Source organism: Uloborus diversus, chromosome 3 (assembly GCF_026930045.1).
Source record: "Uloborus diversus isolate 005 chromosome 3, Udiv.v.3.1, whole genome shotgun sequence".
Classification (NCBI taxonomy): Eukaryota; Metazoa; Arthropoda; class Arachnida; order Araneae; family Uloboridae; genus Uloborus; species Uloborus diversus.
This window is the reverse complement of record NC_072733.1, coordinates 195,394,334-195,413,939: the sequence shown is the minus strand read 5'-3', so window position 1 is coordinate 195,413,939 and position 19,606 is coordinate 195,394,334. Positions and strand designations below refer to the sequence as shown.

Genomic DNA, 19,606 nt, shown 5'->3' with positions numbered 1-19,606 from the left:
CTCGCACCCTGTGTGTGACTGTGAAGTGTTTTCTGCCTATAGGTTTGAACACCTTGGTCATCATTTGCTTGAACCATATGAGATTTTTGATATTCTTATTAGGGTGTTTGATGAATTCTGCTTCAGCTACTGGTTTGTTTTAAGACTTCTGTTAGGGGACTAGTACAATAGACCTGTGGTCACAGTGCTTGGTTTGGTAGAGCCTCCCTTTCAGTCATTTCAACACTTTCAGCTCCTGTTGTCATAAACTATGATACAAAAAGCAAAGAAATATTAAATTAATTTTAGTTTAAAATAATCAGCAGCTCACATGCATTCTTGCATAAACAGGAGCAGATGTTTGAATTTGAAAAAAAAAAGGAAAAAGACTCAAAATGCAGAGCTAAAATAAATTTGTTCTTAAATATGGGACATAAAATTTATAATAAAATAATTAAACTAAATAAATAACGAAATAAGCAAACTAAAAAGTTTGTATTATGTATTTTTAGCATTCAACATTTTTTTTAGGCACGTCATTTATGGAGGCCAGTGGGGTCAATTTGTCCTCTCCCTGGATTTGGAAAATCAATGCTTTACTATACAAGTCTGAGCGGTTTTTGTTGCTTTCAGATAAAATTTGCATTGAGCATTTGCATGCATTTGCATTGAGCATTTGCATCCTTTACTAGCCACCGCCGGGGAAAAATCAAAATTACGCGCCAGTTTTAATTTTAATCAAGCAATAAAAACAAATATTGTTTCATTGGTTTGATGATTATTTTCCCTACTTCTAGTTATAAAATTTTTGTCCAGGGAAAAAAAGGAGAAAGCCATGCATGGCAAACATAACATTTTTATCGAAGACAAAGATCAGTCACTAATGTTTCTCTGTGCATAAAAGGGAAAGCATGTAGCTTCTCTTAATCCTCACCATACAACAAAAATATTCATTTGGAAATTGTTCACGGAATTGCAAGTGAGGGGGAGCACCTGGCGTCAAATGCCTGCATATATCTCTCCCCCCCCCTTGATCCGGCACCATGAGCACAATAATTTACAGTAGATATTCCACACAGTAGATAAGTAGGAAAAATAGAAACTTTTCGAGGTCTGTACTTAAGAATGACGCCGAATGCACTACACATGCACAAGAAAACGCTCTTCAATATACAATCATTAGCTCCATCTTCTGCTTTTCGTTCTCCTACAGTTACATCAGTCCTGAAAATTAATAGCCGGACCTTGTATATTCATTTTACTGTAATTATACATATCAACAGTCAGTACAGCGTTGGCTCGAATTAACTCGGAAGCAACCCGACAGAAATTTTCAAATGGAAGAGGCAAAAAGATAGATGTGCAACCCTTCAGAAACATTTTCGTTATTTTCACCAATGCATAATAAAATATCTTCATCAATTGGCTACTCTGTGACTTGAATTACGCCATCAACTATAACAAAAGCTATAAAATCTTTTTTGTTTGAAAGGTTCATTTTCCTTTGTAAAAAGCTTGACTCAATTTGTAAATTCAGGTCAGAGATCTCTTGGATTCACTTCCTTAAAACCATTTTGATGCCTTTCTTTTTGTTCATACTATTTGGAGAAAACAATGACTTTGTCTTATGGAGTTATGTTAGCAAAGAAAATCTAACCACATTCGTGAAATAAAATTTGGCTTAACTTATTAAATATTTGGACTCATTGAAATTCAGCTCATCGAAAATAAATAACATTAATTCCATATTCAATTAGACAGGAATCAAGATTCATTCCGGCTTGTCGAAGTTTCACTGTATCTTTGGTAAAGTTATTGAATCCATTCCTCATGAAATCTCAGTGCTTTCATCAGTCAAAACTTCGCATCCTTCAGTAAGGTTGTCAGGTTTTGCTAATATTAACCAATTTGGCTAATTTTGATCACACGTGGCAAGAATTCACAAGTTTTAGCAAAACCGATGTTTAGCAACCTTTTAAGAAATAATTGTTTTACATCTGTTTGCACTTCAAACAGCTTTATACAATTTTTAAATTGCTCATCTACATTTTATTTTGAAAAACTAACAACTTGAGACTGTCAGTAAAAATGATGATTTAAGTCTCAAAATTTCAAGAGCTAGTTTTTCAAATAGTTTTGTAGCTAAAACTTTTCTTAAATTCACCGTCAAAAAAGCCAAATGGAGAAAAAAAAATGCTTTTTTTTCGCTGAGAAATTATTTGGAAGAAAACATACATTTATCACAATATCCATTTTGCTGTTTTTTCTAGTTTTATTCTGCTACGAGTGAAAATCAAAAAGTCTTTGCACCTATGTTTTAGCCAAAATACAGCTGTGAATACAAAGCAAACATATACATTGCCAGCTGTGACAGTTCCTTGAGCCGTACCAGCCGTATCTGCTTTTTGCTCAGAAGAATGGAGCAACTCTCGATCATTTAAGATGATGGTTGTTCTTCAGAGGTCCACAGCTTATGAGCAGCAAAGTGCTATTGGTTTTCTATGGAGCAAGGGAGGCTATAGCAATTCACAGGGAAATGCACCTACAGTCCAGAGTTTGCCCTAGTCATTTTCACATTTTCATTCCCCCTGAAGAAGTTTTTGACTGGACAGATTCACATGCGACGAAGAAGCCAAGAATGCAGTTCAAAGGTGGTTCCACAGGCAGCAGGAAGAATTTTCCACAGGGGGATCTCTAATTTAGTGCTATGATGGGACAAATGTCTGAACTGGTGTTGTGACTATATAGAGAAATAAGGTAAGGTACATAGTATATTGCCTATATTTGTAAATACCTGTATGTACCTATTTTAGGTGAATAAAAAATAGGCACAATGACTTTTTGATTTGCCCTTGTATAATTTCTGATTACTTAGTTTCTGAATGAAACAGATGGGTTAGAGGAAGCATAAGTTAAAAATATGAAAAAAATATAAATATTCATCAGAGGATTCAAAAAGAATGTACAAGGGTCAATCCAAAAGAAAGGTTCCCATCAATTGTACAAATACACATTCTCATTGAAAATTACATCGTTGGAAAGAAATAACGTTTCTCTATTTTTATACATAATCACCTTCTTTTCTGTGCATTATTTTTGTTGGTGCCCTAACTTCTGTATCGAGTGTCACAGAATTCCACCAACAACCCGTTGAAGTGTTTCACCCCTTTTGTTGACATTTTCGTCCCTCCGGAAACGTTGGTCATCAAAGTATCCCACTCTGGAGGTGGAACTTTGTGACACTTGACAGAGAAGTGAAGGCACTGTCAAAATTAATGAACAGAAAAGATGGCGATTATGCATAAAAATAGAGAAACATTTTTCCTTCCAATGATGTAAATTTCAATGAGAATAGACAGTGCTGTATGTGTGTAAAATTGATGGGAACTTTACTTTTGGATTGACCCTCGAAAAAGCATTTAATTATACTTTGGGGGGGGGGGGGGGGGTTAGTGATGAAAACACCCTCTCCTAGAGGCCTTGTTTTAACCTTATTGCCATTCCTAATACAGCAATTTGCATGTATATAATGCATTGTTTTGATTTAAAAACCCCTCCAGAAGGAAATTTTGGTTGCACTATGCGAGTTAGTAATTATAGAATCAATAATAAATCATACATAGAAACACTGGAATGGTAATATATGAATGGTAATGGTAAGTATGATTGCAATATCAAGATTTCCTAAATATCCAAAAGAGGAAACAGTTTTCACATAGGTTGACTATTTTTGGCTAATTTCAAGTAGCGGTTTGGCTAAGTTCATAAATTTTCACCTGGCTGTCTGTCTTGCTGTTTTGTTTTTGACGTCGCCTGATTTCTTCTCGACAGTTAAACTCTACTCGCAATATTTTGTTCTCACTTGACATTTTTTTGTTTCTAATTATGCAAAAAGTTTTAATGTTTACATTATCGCAAGCTTATAAAACTAGTAATACAGTTGGCTCTCTGTTGAACGACTTTCAAGGGACCAAAAAAAAAAAAAAACCGTCCTTAAGTAGAAACCGTCCTTAAATAGAATGCTTTTAACACTATGGTGGACCATCTGGGATCGTGAAAAGCTGTCGTTAAACAGAGAGCCAACTGTATTTCAATTCCATTTTTAACTGGCCATTTTCTTTGAACTCGTACTAAAGCCCAGGAAATATCAAAAATATTCTTACAAAAGAAGTTTTTCTGCATCTTTTTTACAAGATTTAAAAAGAATTAATCCAAATATTATCAATTTGTCAGGTCTAAAAAATGAATTGATAGCACTTTTTGACAAACTGTTTTATGGAAAATCAGCACAAAAAGTAGTCAAGTTTTTTAGTAACGAATAAAAAAGCCTTTTAAAGAAGTTTTCCAACTTGCAACATTGATATCAACTGTACCTGCAATGACAACATGAGCGGAACTTTGTTTTTCAGCCCACAAAAGAATTCAGACCTATAAAAGATCAGCTCAAAGTGAAAATTGCCTATATATTCTTTTGTTACAATCTACCAGAAAACAATTTTTGGCATACTTGACAAAAGGAAGATTTCTATTCTAAATGTATAGACAAATTCGCTGCAAAGACCAGAAGACTTGATTACACATACAAATAATTAATACAGAATTTGAATATATTCAATCTTGTTTGTGGTTTTTTTATTTGAATATCAGATTATAGTTTAAAAAATATTAAATATAGATTTGAAAATATTTTTTTTTTTCAAATAAGATTGAATGTGTAATATTTTTTCTCAAATTAACTGGGAACATTAATTTTTATGCGCCAGTAAAACATATGGTCTGGTTATATTAGTTTAAAGACCTGTAAGTTAATAATGACTAACGCAAGATGTCTTGCTTCACCACTCTATTGACTTTATGTAAAGAGGGAGAAAAACAAAAAAGATGTTTAGACAATTGAATCAGTTTATGTTAAAAGGGTGTAAATCACAAAATACAAATTTTTCCAGAAGTAAAAAATTTCATGTCGTTACTATTTTATTGAGTCAGTATAAATAGTTAGAAATGCATTTTCAACACAAAGCTTCAAACAATATAAAACAATATCAAACTCATCTTGATAAAAATTGACTTATGCCCCTTTAACAAAAAATGCTTCTTATTTAATTAATGAATAAAGAGTTTCATAAAATTTTTGTACTTATTATAAGAAATTTTGAAGGGACCATACCTATGAGCTCCAGCTTCAAAGAAATCTTCACATTTCTCGGGGCTCCTGTTCCAGATTGTTAGATCATGACCAGAACAAAGGATGCGTTTCGCAAGAATTTGTCCAATGAAACCTAGTCCTAAAAAGCCGAATTTTTTTGAAGAAGGCTTTATCTCTCTTTTCTTCATATCTTCCATGTCAATGATCATATCAAATTCTGGAGTCGGAGGCAGTTCGATATAAGGCGGCACTTTGGGACGTTTTGGTACAATGTTTGGATTATAGCCAGGAAACCACTGAAGCGCATTTTCATTACTACAAGAGGAGGAAGCACCTCCATTCAAAATTGAAGCAGCTGTTTCACTCATAAGTGAGGCAGTTTCATTCATAATTGAAGTAGTTTCATTCATAATTGAGGAAGTAGTTCCATTCGTAATTGAAGAAGTAGTTCCATTCCTAATTGAGGAAGTAGTTTCATTCATAACTGTGGAAGTTGTGCCATTCATAATTGAGGAAGAAGTTTCATTCAAACTTGAGGGGGAATGTTGACCATCATCTTCATCATCATCTTCATCGTCCACATTAGTCTTGCTCTTTCTCCACTTGATTCTTAACCCCCTCATATTTGCCAAACGTTTTTTCTTTCTGGCCTCTACCGCATCCTGCTTAATATTTTGAGTACCAGATCCTCGTTTTCTGGGAGTCTTTTTGATAGTATCAGAACCTTGTTGCTTAAGTTTTTTACTTTTCTGCAACTTTCCACTCGAAATCTTGCGTTTTGAAGCACTGCTACTAGTAGATGGCTGTATTTCTGCAATATCTTCAACTATTTCCAATGTCTTTGTGTAATCCGGTATGGGACATTCTTGCAAAAACAACTCTACAGCTTGTCGGTACTGAAAAAAAAAAAAAAGATTAAATCAATATGTAACTTTTTGTAAAAATACTGCCCCTCCTACTGGTCACTGAAAGGGGGCTACTGCTAATTTTATTCTTTGCACTTCTTTAATTGCAAGTCAGCCAAGGCCTTAGTTTTTGACTAGGCTAGCATACCATTTAAGCAGCCCTGCTTACTGAAAACGATTAAACAAGGCGATTAAATTAAAAAAACAAAGTAAATAAAGCAAAAAATATCAAGAAAATACAGCAAATAGCTATTCAAGGCTACAATGGCACCTTTTCAGTACAAAAAGCTCAACACACAACCAGAAAGTTGCAAGAGAACTGATGTCAATCATTTGGACACCGGTATTTATACCAAACGGGCCAACCAATAGGAATTCACGGCACAAGACGACAATCAACCAAACAATAAGCAGCAGGTCAACCCAAGCCGTGCAACAGGGGGGAGGCAACCACCAATCAGAAGTCTTGAAACAAAGAGAGTGGAAGAAAACAAATAACACAAAGAAGCAAATTGTAAAAATTGCTTCCATTTATCAGGAAAAAATGAAGTACTGGAAAAATCATTAACTAGATCCTCTTGCGCCTACACGTGGTTGGCGTCGGTTCTCTCACGACTTTCTGGTTGTGTGGTGAGCTTTTTGCACTGACGAAGAGGCTCCATTGTAGCCTTGAAATAGCCATTTGCTATATTTTCTAGATAGTTTGTGTTTTATTTATGTTATTTTATTAATTTAATCATACTGTAGCACAAAACTTATTTGATCACTGTTCATTTTTATCAAACAAGGTTGTTCTGCAGCAGCAGAAATATTGTGTTATTTTTTACACATGTAATCTACTTCAACCGAGAAGTAAATTTTACACACATTTTCATGTTTTCTGCACTAGTAAACATAAAAATTCTAAGCTTCAGACTTTTAAGATAGCCATACACAAAATACAAGCAGAAAAGACAAATATGAAGGGCATGGATTTAAGCCATTTCTTCAAATGATTTTTAATTTACAGTAATTAATGATTTAGCGTCATTCCACTATGAAATGAGCAAAAGTGCGATAAAAGTGGTAGTTGTATGGTAATAGATTTTTATGAAATTTGGTGTACAGCTTCATTTTATGCATGTATAAAAATATCTAAAATATTTTGTCTAAATATTTTTTATTTTAGTAGTTACATGCAATTGAAACCTGGCCCAATTGAACATCATTCACACAAATGGTAAATTATTCATTTTTGAAGCCTTGTGTTTTTTACCCAACTGTGCGTGTGCAATGAAAAGTAGGGTAATGTGTTTTTATAAGTCTATGTATGCATGTTTGTTACTATGTGACATTGTACAGGCTAAACGCCTTGGCCAATTTTGATGATTCTTACGTCAATCAATTTGTCTTAACCTTGGGAGTGTCACTAAACACATGACAATAATCAAAATTCACCATATCAACAACCAGTCGCCATATTGTCAGTTCGGGATCGTGTCGACAAATGCAGGTAGCGTTTTCGCTGCTTGAGTTTTATGTTTACTAAGTCTACTAATTCGATTTTCACCTCTAATATATGTTGCATTTGTTTTTGTTAAGATTCAGGGGATTGAGTTTCACGACATGTATTTTCTTGACAATCTTTTTTAGTTTTGCGAGAAAGATTTGATTGACGATGTTTCCGAGCATCAACAGTTATATACAGGATACAGGCCGTTTATATAGCTGTGCTTGAATTAAGTTCACACATTTTTGCTAAAGATCAAGCATATGTAGCTTTAAGCCGAGATAGGTCCCTAGAGAGACTATGGACTAATGATCAGTAGTTTAGACTAAGGATGCACTGATAAGAGAATTGGGCGATTACCGATTAATCAGCTGTTGATAATCGATCGATTAATCGGCTCTGGCCTATTAATGATCATAATGCCTATTTTTAAAGCTACCAATTTCTTCGGCACTTTTTTTCTTTTCCTGCTTTCTTTTTTTTGACTTTAGAAATAGTTAAACAGTTTATTTCTGAGAGACGATTTTTCTCCTCTTTCCTAATTTTCTAAAAATTAATTTCAAAATTCCATGCAATTTTTTTTAGCCAATTTTCATAGTGGGTGATTTTCAAATGCATTGACACATTAGGTTCAACACAGTTTGAAAATTTTTGTTGTTATAAAAAAATTAAAACTTTCCTTGGAGTAAATTCCTTACAATTTACAACTTTCTAACAAGGTGAATATTTGCGAGTTAACTTGCTTAGATTTTTGAAATTCCAAAAAACTTCATTTTAAGTCACCATTTTTCGCATGAGTATTACCATAAACCATTCTGTAATTTATTTTCTAAAAATAAATAATCTTGATTAAACTATCTTAAATACTCAGTTTCAAGTCAAAATGGTATAATATTTATTTATTTAAGGAATTTTAAGTATTTGTAAAAATGTTTTTCTCGTGAGTGTTGAAATGAAATGAATGCAAGGGGGGGCTCAACCAAAATAAGCAATGGCGACCTAAGTCTATTGTACTAGTTCCCAAACATAAGTCTTAAAACAGAATTCAGCAAACATCTAATAGGAATATCATGAATCACGCATGGTTCAAGCAAATGATGACCAAGGCGTTCAGACCTACAGGCAGAGAACACTTCACAATCACACAGGGTATGAGTAATAGTTTCCTCTTTAAAGAGGTAACCTCTGCAAATTGAAACATTACTGACATCCATTCTAGCAAGGTGCCACTTTAAGATGTTAAGTCCAGTAAGAATACCAAAAGCCTTCCTAATACTAATTTTGTTAAAAAGCCTATTGCATTTCTGGCATGTAATCCTCAGAGAGAATGAGGTCTCTGCCTTTTAGAAAGACAAGCTGAATATGTTCAATGTCAATGTGAGATAACCTCTCCAAAAGGAAGGTTTCTTTCACAACAGTCATCTTAAACATACGCACTGCTTGAGCATAGAACTGTGGTTTACCAGTCCTTACTCTTTAAAGTGCAGCAGTTTGTGCAGGAGGAGGAGTTGAAACCTCCGATCGATAACGATTCGTTTCTCCTACCTACTCGGGAATGGCTGGCCCAGTGGCTTTTGCCTTCTGTAACAGCCTCCCCTCCAACCACCCTGTAAAAGTGCAGGGCAAATTACAACAAGGTTTCGCCCGGTTCCTCGAAGGGACCGTTTAGACATCATACAACCCAGATGCCATCAATCATTAGCACGGTGCCTGTTGGAAACCTATCAAAAAACTCTTACTCAGGATCAATGTCCAGAAACTCAATCAAGAACTCAGGTGCAATTTAAACGCAAATCTTTAATATACATTACTAAAACATTTGCACGTAAAAACCATCTATATTTACGACATACATAATGAACTTGCTAAAACTAAACTAAAATCTTTGTTCCATCAATTTTGTAAGAAAAACTCATCTGTTTCCAAATGCAGAGATAAAAATTTAAACAAACTGCCGAGACCTTACACCATTACTAATATATTAGCTGGATTTAAAAATCCGGGTACATGTTGCCAATTCTCCTTGGAAGTCAGAGTTCTGAATTCGGAGACACGACTTTGAACAAAGGTTCCCCACGCCTCTTCTCTTTTAATCCAAAAAAGTACAGTAGTAGAGTCCATCCAAAAGTAAACTTCTTCAAGTGGAATCTTACACATAATTGTAGAAGCAAGGCGAGAAACAATTGTGGCTGCTAACAATTGAATCGGCAGGTTTAAGAAGGGAATAAAGACCAAAAATTTCAAATTTTGTTTTGTAATCTAAAATATCTCCTAGCTTCAATCTACATGTGGGTGGTAAGAAATGAAAAAATAACACTCTAGATAGTTATAGAGCATTGAATTTAGCGTCAGGTGTAAAAAGGAAACAAATCCCGGATTTATTTCCTTCTTAGAACTTATAATTAATTGGTCCGCTAGGTTGCAGCACGAGTAGTTACTCCAATTGAGAAAACTATTTTAAATGTTTACTATATAATCGTTCGTTGTTGGTTTACAAAAATGTGTTTTCGCAGTGTATCAAAGACTATATCGTTATTTCCATCAAAGAATGATTAATTAATTATTTATTAACTTATTTACTGCAACAATGGCATCGGGAGGATCCGATAAAGTGTCAGAAGTTTGTGGTTTCCCACAATGGAAAAGAGATGTTCATAATATTGATAAAACAGAGACATTCGCAATTTCAAATATAGAAATTTAATATATGAATCTTCAACTGCAGGATATGTAAGTATTTGTGAGTTAATTGATGGCCCTGTCAAAAGAATTTTTCTCTGGCAAAAACAAGAACTGATGTGAAACTCCCCACGGGTCCAGCTTACATTGCTAAACTTGCAATAAATTCTAAAAAATTGGATGATCTGAAAAAAATTCTTCGTTACATTCCAGACGAAAAGAAGGCATTTTACGATGTCGTGGTGACTTGGTCTACTACATCTCACCAGGATAAAGATTATTGGATGATTGATTTTGTGTTTTTTTTCTTTATAATTTAAATTTTACTTCTCATAATTTAACTTTTTCACTTTTGTAACTTTCATTTAAATAAAGTAATAATTTCTTACTAATTTCAAAAGTTGTTTGCTATTTTTACAACTAAAATGTCATAAGTTTTAAGAAGGAAATAAATCCAACAATTTCTACCAGATCTATAAAAATTCTAAATAGTTTCAATATTTTTTTCACGATACTACATTACGCATAACCGAACTCTCAATCCCATGCACAAATCCGGAAAATATTGAATTAAATTTACGAAACTTATACAGTTTTTTTCGTATTTCCCAGAAACGCGATTTTTGGACTTATTCCCTTTTCAAACCTGTCGATTCAATTCTAGTCTAGCAGTAGTGGTTTTTTTCTTTTCAGTTGGGGATACTCTTGATTTAGCGCTTAACAACTGTACCTTGACACATTCACTCGTTTAGACACAAAAAAACCCTACTGCTGCATAGGCAACTAGGCATACATGCTTGCATCGAAAAAAAAAATGTAGAGAGTACTTTTCGCTCTCATCACTAATTTTCAAATATCGGGGAATTTGAACTTTTTCCAAATAAAAAAATATTTCTAATCCACTTCAAAAATTCTGCTTTAGTTCGGGGTCAACTTCCTCTTCCCTATTCAACTTCATTTCCCAAGTTTTCCACAATAACAGTTTTGGGAACGCTGCCACAGGGCAGGTGACACCAATGGGATCAAAAATCCGATGAGCAGCAAAGTATAACTTCCTTCATAACTTTTTTTACACAAAGTTCTTTCAAACTATTCATGTTGATAACTAACGTATCTGCATCTTTATCCCACTGCAACCCCAACACATTTGTGCTGGGAGTGATTTCTTTGGTAAAATTTGTGTATTCCCAGCCTCTTAAGTCGAATTTTCTTTCAGCCATCACCTTAGTTGCAACTTCAACGAAAAACTTTAATTCTTATTCACTTGACCCACTTGTCACGCAGTTGTCCACATAAAAACTTTTCATCAGTAATTCCATCATATTCTCTGGATATTTCTCATCTCCACGGTTCAAAATACTTTGCAAATGATGCATAACCACAATTCCAAGCAAAAAAGGGCTGCTCGATACACCGAATACTGAGCGACAATGACGTAAGCGCTTTAGTTGGCCGTTTTCTCCAATCCATAAAAACAGCAAATAATTTTTATCGGAAGGGGAAAGATAAATTTGTAGAAAATCCTTGCGAATGTCCGATATAACTCCGATTTTCTTCAAGCGAAAGCGAAACAAAACATTTGGAATCAACTTTATTAGATTAATTCCACTCTCTAAACAGTTGTTCAGGCTTGGGGCACTTTTTTGTTTTGCTGAAGCATCAAAAACCGGACGTATTTTGGTTGTGCTATTCTCCTTTAAAACTGGTCGATGAGGAAAATAATGTGCTGAGCGTTGGATTTCATCTTCTGGTACTTCTTTAAGCACGTTTTCGTATGATTCAAACATTCCCTCAGAGTTAAGACTCCTCACAATTTTCTGCAGTCTTTTCTCAGAGAGCTCAAAATTATCAGGAAGTGGTAGATGACCTTCAATCCAAGGTAAACTAACTAAAAATCTATCATTCTCAATCTTAATTGTGTCTAAGAAATGTTGCTTGGCCGTCTCCTGTAATTCAATTGCTGTCTTCTTTTCTGCGGGATCATTGATGCCCAGTGACTCAAGAGTCCACAAATCGGAAATGCAAGAACTAGTTGTAAGCCATTGAAGAAATTAAAAAACTTGCACTCTCATTATTTGAATGACCAATGACTGCCCAACCCAATTTTGTTTTGATTGCAGTAAGTCCACTCTTTAGTTGAAGGTGGTTCCACGCGATCAACTTTCCCGCAATATCTGCGCCAATGAGAATTTCAATCGGACCTTCCCTATCTTCTGCCAGCTGAATGCCATGGTCTCTAAGTTCTTTTAAGTGCAGCCCTCGCTTGCTAGCTGATATTGTGTTGCAAATCACTGCTTGTCCAAGCCCTTCAAAATGACAACTATACTCTTCCGTCCAGCTTGACAAGTATATCGTGAACACATCATGTCCACAAGTTGATGTATTAGATCCATCGAACAATGCATGTTATAGATATTCCCTACATTTGGAACTGTATTTCATTTTTTCAGCGGTTGTATAGAGGATATATGATCTTTGAGATCCAGAGTTGATAATTGCACGAGCTGTACGCCTAATATTTTTTCTTACCAACACGGTCAAGGTCTGCAAAAAAACATTGGAAGATTTGGACAAGTTGGCCATAGCCTCATCAAGCTGTATCACTGGTTCTTTCATTTCATTATTTTTAAGAGTGGAAGAATTATGCACCTGTGAAAAAGTTCGGCACAAAAATAAATGGTGTTTTTTTCCACACAGTTGGCATTTCATTTTTGAATGGCAGGTTTTCACTCCATGTCTATCTCTCAAACATAGAAAACAACAACATTTATTTTCAACAGCGCCTTGTCTTTCTTGCAAAGTCAAATTAGCAGCCTTCTTGCAAGATTTATGTTCCTCAGAACAAAATATGCATAATTTCTTATTTATATTCGATGTCAAAAGTACTGTCACTGATGAAATTCTGGCTTGAAATTTCTTTTCATTACATTCTTTGCAGTTATTAAAATGATTTGTCTTCTTACACAGCTCAAAACCTCAGGTGGCAATCAAAATTCTTTCCTCTCCTTCATCTTGAAGAAACTCAAGAAGACGATCTGGGTCATTTGTAGAAGTAATTTTAGTCATATTTTCTTCTGATGACTCCCTTTTCACTTGCCAATGTGCAGCTCTAAAGCGCTCCCATGTTTTTAAAGTCTCATCCGGAATAGTCGATTCCACAAGAGGGTAAAGCATTGCAGCATATTTATCTTTCATAAATCCTAAAGTCTCCAGAGCCCTCAGTATGGTTTCTTACTGATCGTACAGTTGTCGGAGTGAAATATTTTGTGACTTATTCTTTAATAACACAATAGATAGTAGATCCTGCACATAAACTTCAATGAGTAGCTCCTCTTTTCCATAACGTAATTGTAGTTGTTTCACAGCCTTTTCATAGTTTTTGCCGCCAGGGGGGAACTTTTAATAAGTTCATCAGCGGCTGAACTTTTCACCATGGCTTGAGCTAAATATCCATATTTGTCATGATTATCAAGGTTAGGGTCCTTGTCAATTTTTTGGAATTGTTCCCAGAAACACAACCAGTTCTTGATATTCCCAGAGTTCTTGATATCCCCCCACTATCAAAAGTGGGTAAATTTATTTTCGGGTAATGCAAAAAATTATTATGTACAGTACCTGAAGCTCTGATAACAGTTGACAACTCAGAAGGTGCATTTTTTTCATTAATGAGATCACCTAACTCATTTTCCAAAATCCTCCCCTTATCAATATAGCCCTCTGATGTATCGATTTCTTCAATAATTTTCTTGGTCTCTTGGGAAGCAAATAAAATTTCCTTGAATTCATATTCACTCGCCAACATTAGTTTCGCTTTATCTTCTATAACTTTTAATTTTGCAATTTTATCTTCGGAAGATAACTCCGCTTCAGTTTTATAAAAGTCATTGTTGGCAATCATAAACAGTCTCCTATATTGATTTTGAGAAGCCTTTACTTTCTCCATTACAAAATATTAATAAGCTCAATAATTATATAACTCACTCGTATCGCAATATAGGTGGTCTTTTTGTACGGACGCCAGATGTTGGAAACCGATCAAAAAAACTCTTACTCGGGATCGATGTCCTGAAACTCAATCAAGAACTCATGTGCAATTTAAACGCAATACTTTAATACACATTAATAAAACATTTTCAGGTAAAAACCATCTATATTTACGACATACATAATGAACTTGCTAAAACTAAACTAAAATCTTTCTTCCATCAATTGTGTAAGAAAAACTCATCTGTTTCCAAATGCAGAGGTAAAAATTTAAACAAACGGCCAAGACCTTACACGATTACTGATATATTATCACTGGTACATTAATTATTTACAGTCCATTTTCTAAAGTGCCTCACACCCTAGATAGGGTATCCATTTTAGTCGCCTTTTATGACACACATGAACTACGTTGGGACTATTCTGCTCCGGTCACCACATGGATATCAGAGAGGAGAGATTGTAGAGTTTTGGCAGTAATTCTTCTAAAATATGTCATTTGAATACCATATCTTGAGAATTAGTCATTCCTAAACAACGCACACAAATTTCATTTTTGCAAACATTAGCTTTGTGTCAGTGTTTAAAAGTAACATTCACATACCTGCCAATATCTACTGGGGAAAAATCCAGTAGATGTTTAAAAAATCCAGTTGATGATTACCACGGACTTTTCATTGTTATTTAGGGAAAAACAGGGATTTCTTATTATCCATCTTAGTGCAACCAAATGTTCCTTACAACATTTACACAATCAAGAGAAATGATAAAAATCCGGGAATCTCCCAAAAAAACCAGTAGAGTTGACAGGTATGCACTCATGAGATTTATAGAAGACTACTTTCCTGGAATAAATTGTATTAGTGTTTTTGAAATTTCTCTTGTTTCCTTAACAAAAAACACATTCCTGCCTAATTGGATGTTTCTATACTTAAAAAAATATTACATAATAAATGGGTGAGGCCCATGAGAGATGATTAAAATACTTTTCACATTGAATTGTACATTTCAATATAGAGCATATAAGAAATAAAGACAGTTGGCTCTCTGTTTAATGACTTTCAAGGGACCACAAAAATCGTCCTTAAGTAGAAATCGTCCTTAAATAGAATGCTTTTAACACTATAGGGGGGCATCTGGGACCGTGAAAAGCCGTCGTTAAATAGAGAAAGTCGTTAAATAGAGAGTCAACTAGTAGTAGTTTTAAACAGAGATCCAACTGTATATTCATTTTTAGACTCACACATTGAAAGAAGAAACAAATATGGCTTCCCTAACAGTGTTTATAACTATGATAAGGAAATATTTTGCTTTTAAAAAATATTTAATTCTTTGGGGTAACACTCATGAGTTGTACTTAAGGACTGAAACTGCATTGAAATTTTAAAATGTTAGATGAACAGTTCCGTAAAATCAATTTTAGCAGTGTGTGTATGTGTGTGTGTATGTGTTTGTGTATGTGTATATATGTATATGTGTGTAGGTGCGTGTATGTATGTGTGTAAGTAGCATATGGACGCAACCTGGAGACGGTTTTCGCTAGAGGTGCCGCATCGTGAGGAGCCCATCAACGGTGATGGTGCGGAGGGTGGCGCTGGGAAAAATCAAAGGAACGTCAAAAGCAGTCAAATGAAAGCAATAAGCAATCGTGATTGCTCAAAAAAAAAAAAAAAACACCGAATGCAATGAATTAAGTGTAAAACAATGCCTTACAGCATGTTTTGCAATGCAAAAAAAAATAATAATAATAATTCTATCAACATAAAAATGAACGGATCAAGTCAAAACACCAAAATGTCAATCGTTTTGAAAATCAGCCGTTGAAAAAACCACATAATGTTAACTAGACATGAAAATTTAAAATATTAGGAGCAACCTGTGGTCATCAGGCAACTTTAGTAGCTTTTTTTAATTTAAAGTTATTTTTAAATTATTAGTAGCCATTTAAACCAAGTTTTTTATTCATTGCAAAAAATATAAAGTTATTCAAAAGCACTATTTCTAAAGGGGAAAAGTATTGACTCATGAAACATGATGCAATAATGTTTATATGTGCATATTTATTCAAATAAAAGAATTAAATGAAAAAAAAAAATATTGTTTCAACTATCAGTTTGTGAACAAAATAAACAAAGCAAAAGTATGTGCATATTTTTGTTACATCAAATAATACATTTAAAAAATAATTTTTTTGTTGAATCAAAAAATAATAATTTTTATAGTAAGTGGCATGATGTAATCATAGGTACAGTTACGAGGAACAAAATAACTAAAAAATAATCAAGTTGTGTCACCAAAAGCTGGGGTTAGGGTATCATCGTAAACTTTAGGACATGATCCTGATTTTCTTTAAGAAATAAAACAAAAGAGTTAATGGGGGGGAGGCTAGGGGGATAAATAATTTTCACATTCCAATTTAAATGTCATGTAATTTAATCATTCTTTGTAATGTCATGTGAATTTCAGCCGCGAAAATTTTCTTTAATATTTCATTCAGTTTTACACACTTTCTAAATTATTTGGTTCTTCTCCGCACACTTTCACATTGCAGTTCTAAAATTTTTAGTTAATGTTAGTAAATTTTTAGTTAATGTTAGTAAATTTTTAGTTAAATTTTTGTTAATAAAGTTTGCTGCAAATTACTTTTTTTATTGTTCATAAATGTATTCATCATCGTTTCTTGTTGAAGGTATGCTTAAAAAAATTTATTTTGATGAATATTTTTTCCACTGTTTAATCTTCAAAATTTGGTCAATTATAAATAATCAGCAAAGTGGCTGATTAATCGGTACTGCCGATTAATTGGTGCATCCCTAGTTCACACCACCGCAAGTTACTTAATAATCCTCACGATATAAACTCTCTCAATAAAATAACAAGATTGCGAAATTTACAAACAAAAAACCTGACTGCGTAAAAACCAAAAAAAAAACATAAGCTCTGTTGCTTAGAATGTTATCAAGTAGATCTGAATAATTACACCATTGAAATAATTTTATAATTGATGCACACATAAGACAAATCATATATTCAAAAGCAGACTGGAAGGATAAAAAGTCAGGGCCCATTCAAATTTTACGGGGTTCCTTGATTGGTCAAAAAGGAATGGTCCCCGACTGTTGTTCCTTCTGTTCTGCTTTTGAATTTATGATTTGTCTTATGTGTGTATCGATTATAAAACTATTTCAATGGTGTAGTTATTCAGTAGTACTTCCAATCTACTGGGCTTATATGTTTTTCTTTTTTAAGTTTTCTTGATTTTTACGCAGTCGGGTTTTTTGTTTTTATTCAATAATTATTTTTTATTTATCTAGTTAATGTAAACAAAAAAGTTGCATATTACTGTAATCTTTGGATTAAGGCTATTTTTATCTGTTTAACACTTACTATTTTTATTGCAATAGTTAACTTTTAACTAAATTGTAAAAACCATTGGTAAAGTATTTCAGTTTTTTCAAACTGTATTAGCATTGCTGAAATTAATATCCAATAAAGTGCTAAGTGTCATAAAAGAAATATCTTACTTTTGAAGTTATATTTAAATTCTTTTGTCTTTAAAATCAGTTTTAAACCCAGAGACATTTTGTAAAATGATTATTTTTCACTTCACGCAGGCACAAAAATTTAAACGAGGGAAACTTCAGGCAACTGTCAAATTTTGCAAGAATATGTGGCATTATGTTTTCTATTTGCTTAAAGAAACTAAAAATTGCCTTTCGATTTCCAAGCTTAAAATAAAATTCAGAACAGCATTTCCTTCATCATTTATGTGAATTTCTTGGAATTCAAAGGACTAGATAAATGAGTAAATGGAGCAAAAGCTTTTACCTTTGCTTCACTTTTTAAAAAATGCACAGCATAATTTTGGATTTCATGAATTTTATAACACAGGCAATAATAATAAAAAGACCTTTGACAAATTCAGCAAAAAATGTTTTACCTTCTCTCATTCTCTCCGCAAACTTTCTTTTAATTCGAGTTAAAATTTGTTGCTCAACTTTAGGATATTTTAGTTGAAGATATTAAGAGCATTTATATTAATATATTTTAAGTAGTACCCGACAAGGGTCATCTTTAATAGGCCATGTACACTGCTGGTGAAAATTAGCATGGCAATCCAAGTTGCAAAAATAGGTGATTAAAAAAAGGTGTCATTGATTGTCACTCCTGCACAGTCACTTTCTACAAGCACATTCCAATGTAATCGCATTTTCAGCCGTGTTTCGAGCTTCCCTGACATACTCCTTTTCCCCACCGCTAGAGCAGGGAGCTGCAAAATTTGTGAACTGTCATTTGCACTTGAAACCTTGCCACCTGTTTTGCGAGAAGAACTATTCACCATTCTGTGTTTTCCTGACCCAAGGCATATTTTTATGCTGTGATTGAAAAAATGACTGTTCAGCAATCACGCTGTGGAAAACACAAAATTGAAGAGGATGATTCACTTACAATTACATCATTTTTCAAGAAAAGGGGTACACAGATTTCCCAAGAGGGGGTGTAAGACAGATATATTTAAGTAGAAGGGAGGGGAGGGGAAAAAATTTCCCCTGCTCCACTCATTCAAAAATCGAAATGGATACCTGGTTGTTGAGAGCAAGGGTAGCATTTTTGGTTATTGACGCAAGGGTTAAAAATTTAATTGACCATTTATATTTCATATGATCACGTATCTGGAACCTTTAAGTTTTACATTGACACTAAAAATATAAAAGCGTGGGTGATTGGAAGAAACCTCAAGCAAACAAGAAGTCTAAAAATTGTATATACCAGGGATGAGAGTGGTCAGAGAGCAAAAAGGAGGAAATCAAAAAAAAAAAGGAAAAACCATCAACTCATGCGGCAAAGGGATGATATCCAAAACTGCATCACAATAACCTCTGGAAGCCATTATCTTGAAAAATTCAAGAAAAAAAAAGCATCAGTTTCAGAGGTAATACAATTTTCCCCCATATTAATTTTTGAAATAATTGGACAGCAATTAGTACATGGCACATAGTATTGTTCTTAAAGCATTTTCTAAAAATCACAGGCATTTCTAAAAATTTCAGTCATAAAAGAAGATCAGGAAAATGGGAATTGCTGTAGTTAGAAAATCAGTAGTTTATTAAAACTGTCAGAAATTGGAATTGAAAAGAATTTGAATCCCTTTTTGTCCAGATATTTAACACGTTTTGTTATTAGTGCTTTTCATTTGTTAGTAACATTCCATTTTGTACATATTTGCTGCATTGCAGCATTTCTTGCAAGTTTGTTTATTTCTGTATTTAAATTTTGAAAGAGAGGCAACAATTTCTAACCCATGAGTCCTCAAATAAAGGGTTAAGAGAGCCAAAGGTCAATCTTTGCTGCATTATTCAATAATGACAAATTTCATATTTTTGAGAAAAATATCTTTTTTAATTTAGAACTAATACATTGAAA

General features: G+C 33.8%; 1 protein-coding gene across 2 annotated transcripts in view; it reads right to left on the bottom strand.

The window, feature by feature from the left end:
* The window catches only part of LOC129218590 (cytokine-like nuclear factor N-PAC), a 56,021-nt gene that overhangs the window by 16,103 nt on the left and 20,312 nt on the right, over positions 1-19,606 (bottom strand). For both annotated transcript variants that reach the window (XM_054852906.1, XM_054852905.1), the window contains exon 3: positions 5,147-6,021. In XM_054852906.1, coding sequence (XP_054708881.1) covers positions 5,147-6,021 — 875 coding nt within the window. The remainder of the gene's footprint in view (positions 1-5,146; positions 6,022-19,606) is intronic.